This window comes from Microplitis demolitor, chromosome 1, assembly GCF_026212275.2.
Source record: "Microplitis demolitor isolate Queensland-Clemson2020A chromosome 1, iyMicDemo2.1a, whole genome shotgun sequence".
Classification (NCBI taxonomy): Eukaryota; Metazoa; Arthropoda; class Insecta; order Hymenoptera; family Braconidae; genus Microplitis; species Microplitis demolitor.
Window position 1 is genome coordinate 3,642,201 of NC_068545.1, and position 23,798 is coordinate 3,665,998.

Genomic DNA, 23,798 nt, shown 5'->3' on the forward strand with positions numbered 1-23,798 from the left:
AAAACAAGCTACATATTTACTTTTCATTAAAATAAATTAATTTTTAATAATTATGAGCAACTTTATGTAAATTTCGTAAATTAAAAAAATGTTTTATATGAATAGAAATGTTCAGCTGCTAATTTTTTTTTTTACTTTTTAGTATTCAAAAACTAAACGTTAAAAATTCATACCAGAAGTTTCTACGTACTCCCAAAAAAACCAGAACACGGCCAGAAAATCTTTCATAAAAACCAGATTAAGATATTAATTAGATATGTATATTTAGTATATATTTGTACTGATTTCGATACACAAAAAAAACTCGAACTAAATTTTTTTATATATTAATCGTTCAATAATTGCTTTGTTATTGACAATTCAAACAAACAAACAATCTCTTTATTGCTGCAATTTACTAATAATTTTTTTTTTTTTATATTTGATAAAAATCCATTAATGGAAACACAATAAAGATAATAAACATTAAATCTAAAAAAAATACACATGTTTTTTTTTTATCGAATAGTCAGACTTGAATTGTAAAAAAAAATAGATTTATCTAAAACGTAAAATTCAGAAGATTATTTCATTTTTGCCCCACATGAAAATACCATATATAATAAATATATATGGAAAAATATATAATTAAGATGGAACCATATAAGTGGCCAAAAACGATATATATTTTCTTATATATAATATAGTAAGTTTTAATATAATTAATTATATACGTCAATTTATAAGTTAATACATGTATTTTATATATTTATAATCATATATGTAAACTTATAAGTTAGCACATATATGTATTAGGTATATTGATAATTATATATGTAAATTTGTAAACTAGCACATATATATATATATATATATATATATATATATATATATATATATGTATATATATATATATATATATATATATATATATATATATTCTGAATACAATGTTTGAATCTTATAATAGAGAGAGAAAGGCAGGAAAAACAGATTTTATTTATTCTTATATATATGAGGAGACTTATTTGGTTCTATATATCGAAAAATATATAAAAATTTATAAAGTTGAATACATGATACATATATCGTGTCATATAATGATAAATTATATATATGTATTCTTATTTGTTTCCATCTATAAATATCATTTATTTTTAAATATATAAAAATTATAAGTTTTCAAATATATAAATAATATATTGAAGTTATACGAAAATATATAAAATCATGTAAGAGAAAACATATATAGAAATATAATAAAATCAGCCAAAATCTATATATAGTTCTATATAATATTTCATGTATTGTCACCTATATATTTATATCTGTAACATACATTTTTTAATATATGTTTACTATATATGATATTTTCATGCGGGGCTGAAATAAATTTTTCATTAAAAAAAAATATGAAATAATCTCATTACAATAAATACTTTATGTAGATTACATTAAAACTAAGATAATTTATTCAAAGGTCAAAAGTAATTCAATTTTCATTGTGGGAACCCAGAGAATTTCACGGCTGAATTTCTGTTACCACAACTTCCTAGTGTACAACCACCTTAAACTTGTGGTGACCGTATTTTAGCTCGAGTATACGTATATGTGCATATATATTACCTTATAATGTGATAGTGCACTTTATAATCCACCGGCAGTGTATAGTATGGAGGAATCTTTACGTGTCACATTCAAACTAAAATCAACCGTTAGAATGGAACAGGAAATTTTGCTATAGATGTCACCGCGACTTTACATTGTTTTTTAAGTGCTTACTGTACACAGTATTAAAAGTTTTTGTAATTTACATCATTACACTCGTATTAAAATAATCTATTTGTAAAATTTAATATTTCAAAAGTCTTTACGTGGCCAATTACACTTTTTAAATTACGTAAATTACTTTGTTTTAATGCCCGGAAACAAATTTTATCTGGTGTCTAATGATAGTCTTGGATAACTCTAAAGTCAAGTTAAAACAGATGAACCAATATGAGTGTAATCGTGGCATTGGGAATTGAGATTACACAGATGAATATTAAAATTAGATCCAAGTTCTAGTGCTCCATTTATTTAATTAATATCACCTATTTTTTATTCCACTATTTAATTTAGATTTTTTAATTAACTTTTGTTGGATAATTTTTTGTTTTATTTTAGACGTAAAAAAAATTTATTCAACGTTTCAATTTATTTTCTACCCACGGGAAATTTTTTTCGTCGGCTGTATAATAGAGTGAACTGTTCAATATTGGACATCAATGAGATTATTAAGATTCGATATTAAATATACAATATATATATTATTTGACCCAATTCTTATTTTTTTTTTTGCTCGATATTAATATGAATTTATTTAAATTATTTATAATTGTTTTAAAAAAATTGAGACGTGAAACATTCAAATTTTTGTTACGCAAATTATAGAATTAAGTAAATGCAATTATTTTAAAATCGATTTCAAATATTTCAAATAAAATTAAAATTCAAAAAATAGGATAATTTGGCTCAAAAATATTTTTTTTAATCCAGAAAGAAAATCAAAATTTTTTCATTCAAGAAAAAAATTTATTGGTTCAAAAAGAATTTTTCTTGAATAAAAAAAAATTTTTCTTCAGTTGACAAAATTTTGATCTCTTCTAGATTAAAAAAAAATTTTCTTGGGCTAAGGAAATATCACAATCATTCATTTTTAATTGAAATAGATTCAAAAATTTCATTATTATTTTTTTTTTTTTTTTTTTTTTTTTTTTTTTTCAAAGCAAATGTTTTCTTTATATGGTTTAGATACTTAAAATTCTCATATTTTGATTCAACATAACGAACTATGTTGTTTACTTAATTTTTTTTTTTTTTTTTTTGTGTCAATCTTTGCACTTTATTAATGTCACCAATAAGTTAGTCTTAAGTTTGACAGTATATTGACTTTTATAAATATATAATGCAATTGTATGTTATAAGTACACAGAAAAAAAAAGATTTTTTGGCGGAATGAAATGAAAAAAAAATTTTCTTAGGATTAGAAATTTTTTCTTGTCAGAAAAAATTTTTCTACAAATCTCAAATTTTTATATGGAAATTTTTGACCGTAAGAAAAGCGATTTTAATATTCACTAGAGTAATTGTATCATAGATATATATATATATATATATCAATGTGAGCAAAAATTTGTTGAGTAAAAATATTGTATTTTTAGTAACATTAACTTATTTTTTTTTTTTTAATTACTTTAGTTATGACAGAATTTTTATAATTGAAAATAATTAATACGAATCATATATATTATTAGAAATAATAATAGTGATTATTGTAATTATTATTGAATTTGATATTTATATACTTATGGTATGATATAATTTCTTATGATCGATATGAAGCTAAAAATATTATCTTGTGTAACATTGAACTTTTATAATGTCGATTCAGAAAATTAATATATCTTCAGTGTTATGACATTTTAACAGAAGGTATATTAATATATATATAACATTAAATTTGAGTGGACCATTTCTAACATTTGATTTATGTCAAGGTGAAATGTCTGTCACTTCTCCTTTTCACACTCAATAAAATAACTAAAACTTTTTCTGTTCGCACAATAAATGATAATTTAAAAATAATTATCTCTAAAACGAGTCGCTGTTAAAAATTTTATATGAAATTTAAAGCAAATTACTGGAAGTTATCAACAAGTTTAAATCAGTCAGAAATATTAAATATAAATTAACTTATTTATATACTTTATTTTTAAATTAATTTTAATGTCAAAGTAATAAATGTCAGAAATTAAAACTGCGATGTATTTTTTTCATTTCGTTTCAATAATTTTCTTGAGACCGGAAAAAATTTATTCTCGTCTTAAGAAAATTTTTGTTGTCATTTCAAAACCCAGGTCAAAAATAAAACTTGATTCAGGCTCGCTTCGCCTTATTTTCTTTTGAAGTTATTGAGTTGCCGACGATTTTCCGATAAAATCTCAACTTTTTCGACTTAAATTCAATTTTTGTCAACTTTTAGAACTTTTTTCATCTCAGTTTGAACTTATTCGTCTTTACTTCGAGCACAACAGTCATTCACCCTAATTTTGACTTGCTGACCAAGTCGAAAAAAGTTATTTATTCGCCTTACTTTAGACTTGATCAACCAATTCAAAAACAACCAGCATTTTCTAGTGTAAAATTTGTTTTTCACATTTCATCTTAGTTTTGACTTTTCCGCCTTATAATTTAAGTCAAATGAGTCTAAACCAAGTAAATTTCAATTTGATTTCGACTTTTTCGTCTCAAATCGTGACTAAGTAAGCCAGTTAAGTCTAAACCAAGGCTCAAACTCATGTATTTCATATCTCCGTGAAAAAGTCGAGTTCTTGTGAAAAAAGGCTCCAAATTTCGACCAAGTCTAAATCAAATTTTATTTTTGATGCGGGAATGTAAAATTTTTTTTGTCTTTTAAAATCCTTTCTTTTTGTGTATAAATGTTATTCCATAAAGTATTTATTTAAAAAAGTAACACACGTGGTTAAAAAAAATATCTGTAACTTCCTGAATTAACAACTCAAGTGTAGATCGAGACTCGACCACTTCCTTCCCACTCGAATATAATGTAAACGTCTGTCATACTATTCCAGGTGTTTCTCTCAAGTTACTTTGCGTCCTGTTTCCTAAGTACTTCATGTACACGTATTACTCAGTGTTTAAAATTTATACTTTAAACAATAATTATTTTACTAAAACTCATAATTATTAATATTTATCTACTAATTATCATCGCGTATGAATTACAAAAGAGGAAATAACGTTTAATATTTTTAAAAAAATTATTTAAATTATGTGTCATCGATGACATACGTCATAAAAAAAAATATGTATATACATATATATTTCGGTATCTCTTATCTTACATTACCTCGTTATCGCGTCAATTTAAAGCATGACTGATCGTTTACTTCAATTAAACGATAAGTACCAGGAGTTGAAGAGCAATAAAAAAACATTATTATTTTCATTCATTGTTAATAAAATATATATGTATATATAATGACAGTATTATTTTAAATCAAACAAAGAAACTATTATTAATGATCATTAAGATATTTAATTGCATTAAAAGCATCTGAAGGTTATTATAAAAATATTTAACAATAATTCAATTTTTTTTCAAGGCTCGATTTTAAATATTTTTATAATTATGACATATATATATTTTATAAAATTCCTTTCTTTTAAATTTATAATTAATAATTAACTAAATAAATAATTATATTATTTATCTATGTATTTATCATAAACTATATTAATTAAATGGAAAATTATTTAATAAATTAAATCTAATAAATTATGAATGTCATTGATATATTTATGAACTGTAAATATTTATCAGTATGGAAAATAAATTAAAATAATAATAATTATTAATTATATATAATAATTATACATAAATAAAAATTAAAAAATAAACTATTTTCTAATTTTGATAAAAATAGGAAAATGTTATTATTAATTATTAATTTTCAAGGTCTTTGACAATAAGAATAATATGTAATATAATTATTTTAAGTCATCATATATATTATATATGTGTATAAACAGGTTTGGATGGTTAAGATTATCAAGTAAACGTGATATGTCGGATGCCTTTCCCTCGACTAATATTCACCACGGGTCTAAATAAAAATAAAAATATAAATAAAAAAAAAAAAAAATAAAATAGTTGTCAAGACCTTGACATTAATAAAGTCAAGTAGCGCTATGTAGAAAATGTTGGGCATTAAAAATAAAGGGCATAGGTGGGTGGTTGTTTATAATACATTATACAGACATATATGTATATATATATATATATATATATATAGGAGAGTATATGTATATATGTATCAAGTGAATATACACCCACTACACCACAAAGCAGAATTACACTTATAATGATAATTTTCGCTTTAAGAATTGACCCTTGGCCTCGACCTGGTTTCTCCCGGAGCTACTCATCTCCTCGGTACTCTATACTCTATGTTCAGATGTTATTTTACTATTATACACCGCGTTTATTTGTGCGCCTCGGGCAACCCTCTAGTCTACTCTGCGACACCGCGTCCTGGATTTCATCGGTACGGGTCAGGATAAACGACAAGGAAGAACTATGTATATATGTATAAATACATATATATGTATATGAAATGTTAGGGAGAGATGAGGCTGCAGGGAATCGCAAGTAATTTTTACGGGCATCTTGCCAATAGGCCGGATGGGAAAAAGACTGCAGTTTGTTGCATTTATCTATATAGATATATATTTATCTATATAATGCATTGTATTGATGTATGAGTGGGCGATGCCTACATAGATATACGGATATATATTGATGTCAGCTCTTATAAATCTATCTCAAAGCCGCGAATCAATCACAATCGTGATTCTCACGCTTCGCCACCGGCTTTTTTTTATGCTCTTGTTTTTTTTTTTTTTTTTTTTTGTTTTTTTGCTTTCTCTAGCACTTTTCGCTGGCTCATCGTCAAAAGATAGCGACTATTGAATTTATCAAAAATTTCATACTGGCATATTTTTACATAAGATAATAAAATACATATTTATGCCATAGGCCTTTGTTGTAAATTTAAAAACTGGAATTTTTTTTTTTTTAATTACTGCTCATTAAATAATAATTATAATTAAATGAATTACAAAATTTCATTCCATTTCTGGATTTTAATAAATTTTTTTTTTCTTTAAATTTTGATCTTTTTTTTCAAGATCATAAAAATTAAAACAAAAAAATTCTGATAAATTTTTTAATTCAACGATTTATCGTAAAATTAATTATTCAAAAAAAAAAAAATAACTGACCTGAGAGATAAGATCTAGCACAGGTAATATATCCGCACATCCTACCGATCTTAGACCAAATAGGTTTCAAGACATCCGGGCCAAACATTTAACTCACAATATATTAAATACTCCAATAAAAAAAAAAAAAAAAAAAAAAAAACTCTAGCCCAAACAAACAATTTAAATAACAACAACAAAAGTAAACACTAAACCACGTATACAGCAAACTTTAAATAACCTTGGTTATTTATTTATTTTTTTTTTACTTTTCTATATATTTTTTTACACAAATTACCAACCGTACCAAGGACTTTTGGCATAGCAAATCACTTTACTGCGGTTATTTTTATTGTGAAAAAAAAATTTAAACCTGCCTTACAATTTACAAAGTAGAGTTATACATATTTTGAAAAAGAACTCCATTTATTGTTATTATTTTTTTTTCCCAACGTTGTTATATTGAGTCTGATATTGCGGAAATAATTTATAAGTTAAGTGACAGATGAGTGACTCGTTGAATTGCACGATCGTTACTGACTGGATTTTAAGAATAGACAACGTTGGACACGGCCGATCGGTTGGGACTGGGCCACCAACCCGGGGACTAAGGCCCCTTCTTTTTTCTCTTCCTGTATATGTAGCTACTTTAAGTCGCAATAATAAATAATATAACTAATGTGTAACCGAGTCGCAATATTTGACGTAAATTGAACGTTAAAAACGTAGATTGGGCTATCACGAATCGAAAACGTAACTAAAACCTGTTTAGACTAACAATGACAAAATATAAGCATATCAGAAAATTTTTTCATCAATTTTTGACTCCTAGATTATGATCACGGCAATTTCCTAAAATTTTTTAGTACGCCCTTCTGGCTCTTTAGACAAATATCGTGAGCCATAAAGAAGTCGCAGAAAAATTTGAATTTTAAAGAAACATTTTTTTCAATTTCAGACTTCTAGATTATTATTACACTGAAAAAAAAAATTTATTCGAACCCACTAAGATTTAATTAACCCAATGAAATAACCAATTTTTTATAAACCAAAATAAAAATGAACCCGTTCAATTGATGTCTAATATTTCGACTCTGATATATTTATTTATACTTTTTTTAATTTGTTAAATTTTGATGTCACTATTGTAAACTACAAAAAAAATTCGCGAATTTGATAAATATTTAAGGTTATTAGTCATGTAATTTGTTATAAATGCTTTACAGTATTAATTCCCGTGTAAAAAAATTCGTTCCAAAAACATTCATGACAGTGAACTTCAAAAATTGAGAAAATACTCAATTTTAAGGTGAATACGTTTAGAACTTTGAAAAAATCAAAAAGTGAAGAACAAAGTTGCTCAAAAACGTGCAAGAAATGTCTATACCAATTGAAAATTCTTCACTTTCTGATTTCTTCAAAGTTCTAAAAATATTCACCGTAAAATCCAGAATTGTCTCGATTTTGGAAATTCGCTGTCATTAATGTTTTTGGAACGATTTTTTTTTACACGGATTGCGTCATTATATTTTCAAAGCAACATAAAATAATTCACACTACAATCATTATTATCAATTGTAGCTCATTAGCCTTTAGTTTTTTTTTTTTTTTTTTATATAAAACACGACATATTACAATTTTCCCGCAGAAACCTCAGGTCAATATCGACTTTTGGAATTTCGTATATCACTATAATAGCCAAAAAAATTTAATATTCAAATAAATGGGTCCCAGGCTTAGACAGCCGTAATTATATATAAAAAATATCTAAATAATTTAAATACTCAGCGATTTAAAAACGGTAATTATTCAGTTCTGTTACTTTAAAATAAAATATATTTTTAATGCAGTTCATTGAGCTGAATCTTAAAGTTGCCATTGAATTATATTAAAGATTAATTAATATATTTATTTACTCGAATTTATTTATAATATTTCATTGGAAATTGAGTGAACATTGAGAATGGCGCGTCATCAGCGCGAAACGACTTCCTGAGTAGCTGTGTCGACTAACTGTATCGTCGAAAAGAGAAAAGGATTCTCTTCTACTACATCGTCTCTTTTTCATCTCATTTTTATTATTATTTTTTTAATTCGTAGTCTTACTATTCTCACTCATGTCTTAATTACAGTCTCAATTTTATATTAATTATCTTTGTAATTACACTGTCAATTACAAACATTAGATATTAGATTGTTTACTTGTCATTATTATTTTTAGTTCCATTTTTTATTAAATTAAGTCTCCATATATATGTATATATATTAAATAAGATCTGTAATTACACATATGTTTAATTAAACAATTAAAATTTTTTTTTTTAAATTAACAAAAAATTATTTTAAGTTTAGTAAACAATGAAATAAAAAGTAAACTATTAAAGAACTAAAATTTTATACTTTTAATTACTGAATTTATTAATACATGATAGATATTAATGACCACTTAAAATAATTAAAAGGTAATCAATATTTTTTTTTTTTTCATTGAAAAACTAAAATACTCAAATTACGTTAAGTGTTTAATTATTTGTTAATCGTCAATTAATTGAAAATTTTCGGAAATATTCTGAACTAATTATTAATAAAGTTCGATATTACTATCGATGTATTTTTATTACTTTTTTAATAATCCATGGGAAATATTGATGACTAATAGAAAAAAATTTTTTAATTGAATTAAAAAATAAAAAAACTGATTTTAAAATTAATTAATCAATTAATTGTATAATAGAGACTGATGTAACAGCAAAAAATACATGAGTTTCATAAATTATTGAGTAATATATATATATATATATATATATATATATATATATATATGTATTTTCTATTTGTCATATGAGTTATCGTGAGTTTAATTATAAAACTATTGGATCTCAACAAGAAAGTTTTAAAAGTATTTACAGTAAAAGGAAGATATTTAGAAGATTCAAGTTGAAATTGAATTTTCTATCGTAATATGTTTCTAACGTAACAACTGGGGCCAAGTAAAGTGAACAACAGACCGCAGGGCTGTCCGCGATGGTCCGCTATACGGTCGCCGACCGAGCTCGTGACCGACTTTCGAAAAGGGGAGTACGTATATTACAATTGCATAGCTCGGGTACTAAACATATACATATATATATAGACATTTATGTGTACCTATACAATTAATAGAACAGAATCATGTTACAATGTAGTTTTAAATTACTGCTGACTATTTTTCATTTTTTAAATATTTTTTCTATCATACTTTTTTTGCAATAGGCATTAATATAATTATTTCATTTTAATCTATTCTATGAACTAATTCTGAAGTTTAAATGGAGGGAACTAGGTACGCTGAATGATCGCGTGACAGGTAAAAACGCAAGGCGCGATCGTTCGTGTTGGGTATGATTAAGAACTGCGACAAAAAGTTATTGCAGTTCTCAAATCACAATGAAAATTATCTTTTATATTAGTCTGGTAATGATTTAATGAATAAAAAAAAATGAATTGGATACGGGAAATAGTCAAATTTTTTTTTTTAAATTCAAATTTTAAAAAATATTCAATTCTTCGGTTTGCCGACTTTATTAGTCAGTATAATAAAAAATATTTAATTTTTGATTTATAGTGAAAATAAAAAGAAAATTTATTTTTGACACTTGTAGCATCCAGTGATTTAAGATCAGAATAAAAATTTATTGGCTGAAGAATTTTTTTTTCAAGTCCAAAAACTATTTTTTTTTTAAATTATAATGGGTAAATTTCCTTGAGGTGAGTAAAAATTTTTCGCGCCAAAAAACTCTTTTTTTTATGTGTAAAGAAAATGTCTAACAATTGACGTCAATCGACTATTGAAAAATTTGTCATTTTTTTAATTTAAACAGTTCCCGCGCTTATTTAATTTTCAAAATAAATTAATAGAAAAGTCTAAAAAAGCTTTTATTTTTAATTTAGTCAGTGATATAATTTTTGAAAATAATTTTAAAGTTTCTTGTAATGATACGTGAAAAGTTTATTTGAATTGGTTTTTAAAAAATTAATTTTTGAATAGAAACTGTCCCAATCATTATAAATAAAATGTTTATTATATTTAAAAATTTATTGTATACTTTCATTGAAAATAACGAGATTTCAACTTTTTCTCAAACCTAAACAGGCGAATGGAATGTTTGTTCACTTAGACGATAAATGGAAAATTTAAAACAATTTCTCTCAGACAGTTTAGAATTTTATAAAAAAAACTTCTCAATGTTAGTGTTTTATTGTATTTCAAACGATTAAAACTTTTCATGATTACTTATGAAATTTTATACTTTCATTATTTTTCTTTTTCTTTGAAATTGTATTTTATAAATAAATTTTCGATAATAAATTAAAGATTAAATTTTATCTTTAATAAATTCGCAAAACTTTTGAAATAAAAAATAAAAATTGACAAAATATTTTTTTTAAGACTTTTTGTACATAAAAAAAATTTTAATCTCACAGAAGTTGCAATATCAATGCAATCTAAATTTAAATTTTCTCAAAATTTTCCCGCTAAAATACTCAAACTACTAAATGAGTAAACATTTAATTTAAAATTACTCGAAGAATCGTTTTTGCTAGTATCAAATAAATTTTTCTGTTGTGAAAAATAAAAAATATTATTCCGCAATATTAATTGAAGTCCATTGCGACAGAAAATAACAACCACCTTTTTTTTTTTTCCATCAAAATAGAAAACTCTTTTATTGAAATTCTCATTACGAGAACTCAATCTATCCAAATATCTCAGAAAATTTTTTTATTAATTAATCAATTGTTAATATCAATTAAAAAAAAAATATAATAGTTATAATAACAATAATAATAAATAAACAATAGAAATACGAGACTACAATTATCCATTAATTAAAAATTTCCACAATAAAAAAAAAATGTGAATTTATAAAAAAATGAATATAAGTGGGCACGTACATAAGAGGGTTTTAAAATACTCTCTAGCTAAACAAAGTATGCATAGACTATTACAAGTTAATGTGTAATAGTTAATATAAAAGTGGTAACAAGAGTCACGAAGACTCGGATTTTTCTGCGGGTGCAGGGGCATTATGAGCAACCATACTAATTCAATGTAATGCAGCCGAAGTAAAGGGGGCCGTATGTGTACTATGACTAGCTTCGTAATGTTAAAAGTAAAGGCAATACATATCTCAATATATTTATATATATATATATATATATATATATATATATATATATATATATATATACAAAGATATGTAGACTTGCAGGCTCTTTATGTTTTCTTACGTAGGCCTCAAGTATTATCTACAATAAACTATTATATACAGAATATATAAAACATACTACACTACTTCCCACACAAAATAAAATGAAACGTCGTTCGTCTCTTTACTACTCTCGAGGCCGATATATCTCCCACGTATCGTACGTAACTCGCGTAAGTACAGTTGAGGTTTCGGTCGTGGAAACTCGATCTTTGTCTCTTGGCATTCATAGAGATACATTGCGTTATATATATATATATATATATATATATATATATATATATATATATATATATTTACATATACACATATTTATCTGTATAGATAATACGTCATGTACAAGTTTAGGTGTGGCTATATAATACATATATGTATATATATGTATGATATAGTCCAGATTCAGTCACCTTCGAAATAAATTGCTTTTAACTTAACTATCAAGTGGACTTGACTCATATTTATTTTAGAAAAATAAAAAAATTTTTCAGCAAAATATTGATTTAAAAAAAAAACGGTTGTAAAATTTTCCTAAATGAAATTATTTTTTTAATGAAAAATCGTGACACGAGATGATTTTATCTCAAATGGTGGCTTGACTAGATCATCTCATTACCATACGACAACACTCAACTTTACGTAATAAACTATTTAATGACCTAGAGGTTGATTTACATATTTTTCTTAACCTCGACGACGTATATTATTTTAAATAAATTAAGTTGTTTATTATTATTTATTATTATTAATTAATAAATAATTTAATTTATCGCAAACGATGTTAATTAATTGATTAATATTGAGTAAAAATAAAAGACACGGGTGGTGGACGGATCTATATTATTATGATTACATAAGAAGGGAGTTTATGCATAACTTTCTTCCGATAAAAAGATAATAACTTTGGGGGCTTATGTAACAGCAATAGTGCAATAAAATTACATAAAGATCATTGACTTGTTTATGTTTCATACGTGATATTGCTATTATATTATACTATACTATAATATCTATATACTTGTGTATATAAAAGAAAAAAGGAAGTTAAAAGCAATAAAAAGATTCGTTTGTGTTTATCAGTGAGTTATGTTTACGCACTAGCTTTTCCGGTTTAGTTATCGTTATTCTTGTTATTATTATTATCATCATCATTATCATGGTTGTCGTCATTGTGTAATCATGTTAAGTATAGTTGTAATGAATAGAACAGGTGGGTAGAAAATTAAGACCAAGACTTTGTAGTGCAGTCTTGTACTTAAAATTGTGGGAAAATTTACTCCATTAAAAGACCATGTTTATATTTAAATTAAACGCCTACTTTTTAAATTTATTGTTTTTTTTTTTTTATCTTTGAATAATTGAATCATAAATTTAAAAAATATCATCTGACAGACCAAGTGGATTTTTTAAAAATTTGAACTCCCAAAAATTGAGAAGTCATCAAAAAGAAAATTTTCAGGGAAATTTAATGAAATTTACTTATTTCACGTTAATATTGTTGATATAATTTAAAAAATTTGAGATAATTTTTAATAAAAATACACGGCGTTAATTTTTTGATAAAATTTACCTTACAATTTAGAGTAAATCTGGGCCAAATACGGAAAAAATAAAAACTGATTCCTTTTCTTTTACTTTTTACTCTTTTTTTTTTTAATTACTCAAAATAGGGGTTTTTTTTTACCCTAATTGAACACTACCTAGAAATGAAAAAGTAATTATTTATCTAGACCCAGTTTTACTCACAATTAATGAGTAAAATTTATTTGATAATTATCCCCGTGGACAATTTGACCATTTAAAAATATGTGTTCTGTGTGATTAATCAAGATAACGTTGGATATCGTGTAAAAAAATCTGGGGAACGGTTGACCCTGCGGATCAGCCCTAAAACTTCCCGCTGTTTTCGAGCTCAAGGATTATTGAGAATACGTTATCATCAAGGACATTATTGTGAATGAATTTTCAAGCTCTTCGAGCTCAAAAATATTTTTGGATGCAATTTTTTTTCCAACTGAAACAATTATATATGTTAAAGTTTGAAAATTTAAAAATCAAAAATAATTGATGAACAAACGTTTTTGAAATTTTTATTCATCATTTTGTTCAATGAAATAAATGTATCCAACACTAAAAAAAATAATCAGTAGTGGCTACCGATTGCCAATAATTGGTAGCAGCTACCAATTAGTAATCAGGAGCCGCTACCGATTATTTTTCAGTAACAGCTACCGATTTTTTTTCGGTAGCCGTTACGGAATAATCGGTAGCGTCTACAAAAAAATAATCAGTAGCTGCTACCGATTCTTTTTTTCCATGAAGCAAAAATTCATCGAAGTGACCAAAATAAGGATTTTATTGAGGTTCGAAAGCATTCAAAAAAATAAAATTTCATTTTTGACCCTGGTTAGTAAAAATTGTGTCAAAATTCCACTACGATAACTAGGAATTGACTTCAAAAAATTTAACAATTATATAACAAACTCCGGAAATAAATATTATGTATTTAAAGCTGTTATATTGTAAATAAATTGCGTTATAATTGTTTTGATTTCCCTCATATCTAAATATTCATTTATCACGTTTGTAAATGGCTTATCCCTTTTTCCGGCCTAGTTACCTCGACAACCGGAGATCACGATGGCTCACGGGAATAATTTACCGCGCGTTCCGCTAGCATTTACACGCGGCTGCTTTTACTCCGTTATATTATGAACGGCACTTACATTACTATCACATTTTCAAAATATATAGAATTTTTTTATTTCATTCCTCTTAGTGCCTCAACATCTTTTTGCCCGAAAAATGATAAAAAAGTCTTACGGCGACAATTAAGTTTCTTAATTGGAAGTCATTTCATTATAAGTAAAACTTGTCCATTCATTTTTTCCTGCCTCACAAAAAAAAAAAAAAAAAAAATGTTATTTAACAGAAAATAAAATTATTTGTCAGTAGAATTAAATTATTCAAATAAATTATATTATCGATTATGTAAATTAGTTTTACTTGATTTCTAGGTCAGATAATCTTAGGTCATGACACAACAAATACTATTAGTCAAAAGTTATCAATAAAAATCATTTTTAAAATTTTTTTTTTTTAAATATGCAGCAATAAAAATATTATATATTTTTTTATTTCGAGAAATTTTTTTTTTGTGCTGAATAAAAATTTATGCATAACACTATTCGTGAATAAAACAGACATGGGGTCAAATGAGAGCTGATGACCAAACAATTTAACATGTTTACATGCTACTCATGTATTAACATATAATTTATGTAAGTTATGATAGTAGTAGTAAAGTGTATAAACAGTAGTACAGTACATAGTTAAGACACGCGATTAGAAGGCATAGAAAATGTAAGATGTCTTCGATACTTTTGTACGTAGAATGTTTGTCTACGATTTATGATTCATCATCGCACATTAAGTCAGTCAACAATCATTATTAAACCCACTGAGCTTGCGCAGTTTTTATTTATTGATCACTATAGAAGAAAAAAACGAATAAGTAAAACATACGAGTTTAATTGAAATTTTTTTAAATAAAAAAAGTAATTATGCGCAACCGCGGTCTCACTCATTTCCAGCTATGAAAAATAGAAAATAAATATTTCTTAATGTTTTTTTGTTCTTGGCGGGTTTGTTTAAAAAAATACCGCGAAAAAAAATAAATATTTGAATTGGTCTTATCAGTTAATGAAGTCTGGAGTTATTATTATTTTTATTAAATTGTAAAAAAAAATTTGTATTTTAAAGAATATTTTTTCTCATAAATATAATGATTTTGTAAATATATTTACAGCTAAAAAAAATTAAATATTTAAAAAATGTTAACTTTTATATAATTCTAACTTACAGACTATTAACAATTTTTGAATTTTTTTGCAACAAAAAAAAAAAAAAAAAAAAAAAAAAAAATGCACATGTAGAAAATTAAAAAAACTACAAGTGCAATTTTTAAAAAAAATTATCGTTTTTAAAAAAGTCCAAAAATTATTAGTCATCGACTAATTTCATTATTATATTTCATATATTTTTTAATCAATCCACTTTGAAGTTTCTCTCTAAAAGTTAATTAGCGAAATCCACTAGCGAATAGTAAATACTCACTGATTTTCACTAATTCAATTTTAGAAAGTAGAATATTTTCAAAATGTAAAATTGAATATTTAAATTTCTCAACTTTTTACCGCCAAAAATTAATGATACCGTACTTGTTTGTATTAAAAAAAAAAAAAAAATAAGGTAAAAGACCTAGTACCCGATCGGGAAAGTACTCTCTTAAAATGAATCAGTGAAAAGTACTCTAATTAGTAAATATTAAATGTACCGGAAGTTGAGAACGTTTTTTGCGCAACGAAAATGAAAAAAATTTGTGTAATTTCCCTGCTTAACTTAAAGGGTAATTGGGGGTGGCTGCGATTTTCAGCTGACATATTAGCGCTTACGCAAAATGTTTCAGAAATCTAAATTCAGTAGATTTTTTAAGATCCTGGAGTCAGCAAACAACTAACAATTTCCAGATTTTTTTTTAACCAATTAAATTAAAAAAATAAAATAAAATAAAAATATGCACATGTAGAAAACTTAAAAAACTACAAGTGCAATTTTTTTTAATATTTTTTTTTTTTTAAATTTATCGTTTTTAAAAAAATTCAAAAATTATTAGACGTCAGCTACTTTCAGTATCTTGATTTTTTACTCCATTCCGTTTTTTATTTTCGTTCTTCGAAAAAACGTTCTGATATTCAGGTATACAAAAATTTATACAGTTTAACTGTTTAAGGTTGACTTAAGGGGTAGTTAGGGTCGGCCTGCGATTTTTAGACAAACATTTCAGAAATCTAAATCCACTAGATTTTTTACTTTTAATTTTATTTTTTTATTTTCATTTATACTGGGTCTCTTCAATATTAAAAACTTTATTTTTCTAGTAAAATTATTTAAAAAAAAAAAACAATTCCACAGTAAAAATTAACGGTTAGAATTATAATAAAAAAAAAAATAAATAAAATAAAGACCTGATTTTTCCATAACAGGTTGTCCGATTCGTCCAAACCACCTCAAAAATCTTCTCGCAGTAGTTGTGCTCGGCCTACATCCCTCCAATATAACAACACCACTACCATTATGACTATTACCACCAATATAACGTCGACTACTGTGTTTATCACTACTATTAACAATATTATTATTACTATTTATATTATTATTATTATTATTATTATTATTATGATTATTAATATTATGACTATTATTATTATTATTGCCGATACTGCCACTATTATTATGACTATTATTATTATTATTATTGATATTATTATTAGTTTTATTAGCCGGTACGTTGGCGGTTTCCGTCTCCTCCAATTCCACTTTATTCACATCACCACGATACTGTTGCTGTTCAAAGCAACTGTTTAAACCTCCTTCAGTACCTTCACAACCACCTTCACTACCCGCAGTATCACGAGTATGCTCAACTGCCCCTTGAACTCTACTGTAGGGTGACATCCATCCAGTAGCTGAGTTTGCGTGAAGATTTATTATTTTAGCAGACTCCGGAAGCCAGTAGTTGTTTGACGCTACCGGCATCTCACGTGTCTCGTCGTCTGACGAGTTAAACACAAAACCACAAAACAAAAACGGCATCAAAAAATCCTATTTCAAAATTTACACTTTTACGTCACTTCTTTACTTTTTTTTTTTTTAATTATTATCACTATTTTTAAAATACAAATTAAATAAAACTATACAATGAAATCGCAATTTGTTATCACATTCGATAAATTTATATAGAACTGATAAGACATTGATAAAAATTGATAACGATTGATAATTTTTTTTTTAAATTATTAGTTTCAAAAAAAATTATTTTTATATTCAATTATTTTTATTTTTACATATTTTTTTAAAATATATATATATATATATTTTATTTATCAAGTAATGACGTAGTATTTATTATATATATAATTATTTTTAACATCAGTACATCATAATAACTGAGAGCAACAACCACTGTGTTGACACTGTCGATGATCCAAAGTAATACTCATATATGTATGTAAATGTACATACATTTGTATAAATATATATGAGTAAAATATAGATGAGACACTCGCGCACACAATTTACACGAAGGCCATTCACGAAAGCTCTGTACGACCGTCACTATTTAATGATTACGTAAAGTGTGAAAAATTTAGCTATCATATATTTTAAATATCAATACTAATAATAACAATGAATATTATCCTGCAGTTTATTTATTTACCTACGTAATGACAATTGATTTACCAAAGTTTTGTACTTTTAAAAAAAGTAATAAAGAAAGAAAAGTAAAAAAATAAAGACCAGTTGACCTCCAAAAGTTGTCTTTGTTAAAGCAATCGAATTTACGCTTTTCCTGATCTAGAGTCAGCTGTTTAATACCGCGACCAATCCGCGGCAAACTTTATTTATTATTATTATCATTATACGTTAAAAAGTTAGTGCACATATGAATTTTTAAGTGTAAATAAATTATTACACTTAATGATAATGATAGTGTATGACCGATGAAAATGGTGAATTCTCGTGAACATGTCGCACAAGTATTAGCAGTTGTTGCAAAAGTTGTAGACGAGACGGCTCGCATTTAAAGCGATTGTCGGTCATTAAACTCATTTCTTATTGTATCTTTCCGTCGATCAATGTCTTTTTATTCATCACTATTTTATATTATTTTAACTCACATTACCCCATTTAAATTTTTAAATTTTAAAAACAAAATCACCAAACAGGTGTTCTTTTTTTTTAAATTTACCACCTTTTTTATTAACTCTACTCCGATATAGTCGCGTCACCAGTTTAATAGTTATATAGATAAATTTATTATTATTATTATTATTGTTGTTATTATAAAAATAATATATATAGAGCCGGCTTTCTCTCCCACTCACTCAGCCGTTTTATAAAACGCGCGTGCGCCAAAAAACGCTTTCACGATTTTCGCGATTGAAACTGAAATAATATTATCACAATTTGCCAATAATAAATTATTATATTTATTTTAATTTATATATATACATATATATGTATATATATAAATAAATTATTTTTTAAAATTTAACGTTCAAAATTAATATTTATTTAAGTAACAGATATTGCGATTAATTGGCTAATTTTTATACGTATATGTATATGTATATATATTTATATACATATATATATATATGAGTTAAGAATAACAAATAAGCAGTAAAGTTTAAGCGGCTTAGGTATTTTATCCATAAGTTCTGTTACTTACAGCGATCGCCGTGAGACTAACGATAGTAGAGACACAAACACTCGTCCAAGTCTCAACTCGCGGGTACTCGACACTCGCGCTCCGTACGCAACGTAGACGCATCAACAAGTCTTTACCTTTCTTTATTTTTTTTTTAAACTATTTTTAAAAAAAAAATTTTTGTGTGTAAATCTTTTGTTTTAAATAAATGCGCGGCAATTTTAAATTTTTGAATAAATTTTTTTATAAATTTAAAAAAAAAAAATTCCCACTACTGCATTACTCCCACGTATGTAAGCTTTCTCCCTACTGAGGCTTTGTTTTACGGTGAATTTATTATGTTGCAATGTAAGATGTATACTTCACTCTTATGAAATATTTTTATATTTTGCGTCATTGATTTTATTATTATTATTATTATTTTTTTTTTTTGTAATAAATATTTTGACAAAGTTTTCCTTCATGTGCTTTATTTTTTATGAAATTTACTTTTGCGGCGTAGATAAAGTTTTTTTTTTTTAGTTTGCAGTTTAAACTTTATTATGTATTTATAGATTTAATAAAAGTATGAAAATGTTTTGTGGTATTTTATCAAACGGGAAGGAGGTTTTTTTTTTAGTTAGCCATTTTTTTATTTCATTGGAATTGTGATCGTATAACGAGCGATTAAATTTATATTAATACTTTAATAATGTATTATTGAATATTAAATATCATTTAAGCTTAAGCTGAGTTGCGTTCAAGGTTGATTGAAAGTTGTAATAAAATGTTTAATATTATTAAAATTTAATTAAGTAATAATTTTATGATAAAGTTAAGTTAGATTAAGATAACTAAATATTAAAATAAGTGTAGGAATTATTCATTTTATTTATTTATATTTAATTTGATTGAAATCTATTTTAATATTTGATAGTTTGGTTCATATTAATTTTTATTAATGACAATTAATAATTTATTAATTATTGTATATAGTATATTTTCCATTAAAAAAATTTTTAAAAGGAAATAATTATGATATTCATTTTTTATTGTTAGATAAACGGTAGAGAAGAAGAATTTAAAATTTTTTTTTTTTTTTTTTTTTCAAAAATTTATTTAAAAAAAAATTAATAATAAAATAGTTTGAAAATTTTCATAAATTAAAAGAAAATTGAAACTTATTTTGTCAATATCAATGTGCTTTTTACGGAAGTTGGCTAGAGTTTTCAAAAACAAATTTGAAAAAATAGCATTTTCGGTTGATTTGAAACTTTTAAATGGTCACTGTATTTTTGAACAATTAAACAACAGGAATTATTCATAGGATAAGTGTTGAAATTTTAATTAGGATCCGATATGAAGTGCGGACATTATAGAGATGACAAAATAATTTATGTCCCCTACTAGACTAATTGAAATATATTATATCGAGTTGCGTCATCAAGACAAATCCGAAACTGTTAGATTTTTATAAGCGAGTAAAAATTGCTGTAGCCAAAATTGAAAATAGATTTTGTCAAAAATAATTATTGAAATTTTTACAAAAAAAAAAATTAATAATGTTCACACTCTTTGAATTAATATTTACTGATTCAAGCTCAAAAATTTAATAGTTCTAGTATCTTTTATAATATATAGATATACCAGCAATAATAATTTAAACCCAGATTACAAATAGATTTAGTTTGGAAAATTGGCGCGAAAATTGATTCAAAAATGAAATCGTAAAAATTGATTTTTTTATTTTGAAAATTTCGAGTGTATTTCTAAACTAATTAACCAATTTGGCTCATTTTTTAAAATGATTAATAAAAAAAGCGGAAAGAAAGTGAATAACATTTTAATAGAATCCAAAAATAATTTTGAGCCTTATTGTGTTCAATAATAAGGCGCTTTATATTTCACAATTTAGTATTGAAAAATTTTTCGATTTTCAAAGATAGTTGTCATAGAAATTTAATAAAATTTCTCCAATTTACAAGAATATCAATTTGTTCAGATAATTAAAAAAAATAAAGCATAATCTTTTATGAAAATATAATGTGACTATTCAAAAATATATGTTCTATGTGATTAATCAAGATAATGATGTGGGATTTGAATTCAAAAAATTTTAAAAGTACATTACTAATTTTTTTTCAAAAACCTTAATCAGTTTTTGACAATTTGAGTTTATGAAAGTCTTGCAATGAAATTTTTCATTTCCAAGAACTAATCGGACATGAGCAAAAAAATAATTTTCAATTTTCAAAATTCAGGTCTTTCAAATAAATTTCAGCTTCAAAATATTGTTTAAAATTTAATCGACTTTCAAACAATAAAAAAACAATAACTGCAATGAAATGAAATAAAATCCATTGTGATTTTAACTTTTATGAAATTTATTACTTGGAAATAAAAAGTGATGTAAAAATAAAGTATATAAATGTTAATTTATATTTAATATTTCTGATTGATTTAAACTCGTTGATAATTTCAAGTAATTCGCTTTAAATGTCAAGGAAAATTTCCTCAGTATGTTTATAAACTTCTTAACAAATGTATTAATAATTTGGACATCAACTCAACGAATCAAAAGATTGCGGCAAAATTTTTGAAAATTTCGCAATAAATATCTACAATAATTATATTTCTATGAAATCTTCAAAATATTGTCTTTAGAAATTTTGAAACTGTTAAAAAATAATTAAAACTAATCGGAAAAAAGGAAAAGAAATCCTAATAATAATAATTAATTTATCATAGTATACTTTAAAGTATAGAATTATTAGTTTTACCGTATTATAGCGGAATGAGGGAGACATAAAAGCTTTCAATCATACTTTAGGATTAACTGCGTTAGTATAAGTATAAAAAAAATAAAAAAATAAGTGGTATACAAATGCGTCAGGTGTACCAAATGATCCCCATAATTCCATATGGCAGACTGACACGTGGAAAATAATGATTTTACTTTGCACTAGAGGTTTCTTGCTTATATATTTAAACTACTATAACTCCTACTGCGGCTTACCAACATTTTACATTTACATTTATTTAAATTCAAACTTTTTACGTTACGTCATAACTGTTTTAATACTTCTAGACAAATACTTTCCATTAAAAAAAAAAAAAAAAAAAAAAATTAAGTAAGTGACCTCAAATAAATAATTATTATATTAATAATAAAATGGCATAATTATTGCCATTAATTATAAAATATTAATAATTATAAACGGTTATTGTGTTTAAAAGTCGGTCAACTATATACCGCATTATGCTCCAGTTCATTTATAATCCAGGAAAACTTATTATGCAAAAGATCCTAGTGGCTCTTAAGACCACCTCCTTTTTTATTATTTAGTTTTTAAATTCTTATACTTGTTATCAAATAATCAAGAGCACAGATGGACACGCACATACATTTAATATAAATTACTCATTTTACCTTTCTCTATAAATACTTGTACTTATATTTTTTCAAGTCTGATGTATATATATATATATATATATATATATATATATATATATATATATATATATATATATATATATATATATATATATATATATATATATATATATATATATATATATATATATATATATATATATATATATATATATATATATATATATATATATATATATATATATATATATATATATATATATATATATATATATATATATATATATATATATATATATATATATATATATATATATATATATATATATATATATATATATATATATATATATATATATATATATATATATATATATATATATATATATATATATATATATATATATATATATATATATATATATATATATATATATATATATATATATATATATATATATATATATATATATATATATATATATATATATATATATATATATATATATATATATATATATTATATATACATGCGAATGTAGATATAAAGTAATAATCAAAATACGAGACTGTTAGTCGTAAAGAGCTGAAGGTATTATTAACCCACCTTACGTTATCTTCCGTTATCGTCAACTTTACTATCTCTCATGTCCCACGAGACTTTGAATTTATATTGCATATATATGTGTATGTATATAACATAATGTGTAATAAAGAAAAGACTGATATAACAGCAAACTCAACGTTCACGGTATGAAGAATAAAAAATACTTGCCCAAGTAGGCACGAAATGTTATTTTATTGTTTCTTTTTTTCTGCGATAAAAAATAACCTATTTTTATCTTTAGTTTTTTTATTTAAATTATACAGATAACTAAAATTTTTAATTACGCTCCTTAATTTCAACCAATAAAAAATTGCGGACCATATCCGAGTCAAAAAACAAATTTTAGTTTGATCCTCAAAATCTTCAATGAATGAAAAGTTATACTATGGACTTTCAAAAATTTTAGATAGAAATGAAGCTAAAGCTAGCGGCCGTAATAAGTAGCGGCCAGAAATTTTTTGCGTGGCCGCTACTTATTACGGCCGCTAACTTCAG

General features: G+C 24.6%; 1 protein-coding gene across 5 annotated transcripts in view; it reads right to left on the reverse strand.

Annotated features, from left to right (window-relative positions):
* Positions 1–23,798, reverse strand: part of LOC103575040 (serine/threonine-protein kinase tricornered) — a 66,483-nt gene that overhangs the window by 34,265 nt on the left and 8,420 nt on the right. For 3 of the 5 annotated variants that reach the window (XR_008404376.1, XR_008404375.1, XM_053742254.1), the window contains exon 1: positions 17,078–19,359. The exons of 1 other annotated variant lie outside the window; for it this stretch is intronic. Coding sequence is in view for 2 of the 4 variants with exons in the window: in XM_053742254.1 (XP_053598229.1) it covers positions 17,078–17,705 (628 nt within the window). In the remaining 2 variants the exon portion in view is untranslated. Of the gene's footprint in view, positions 1–6,825; positions 6,934–17,077; positions 19,360–23,798 lie in introns of those variants that run through there. One more of the 5 variants, XM_014444948.2, reaches the window with a different exon arrangement.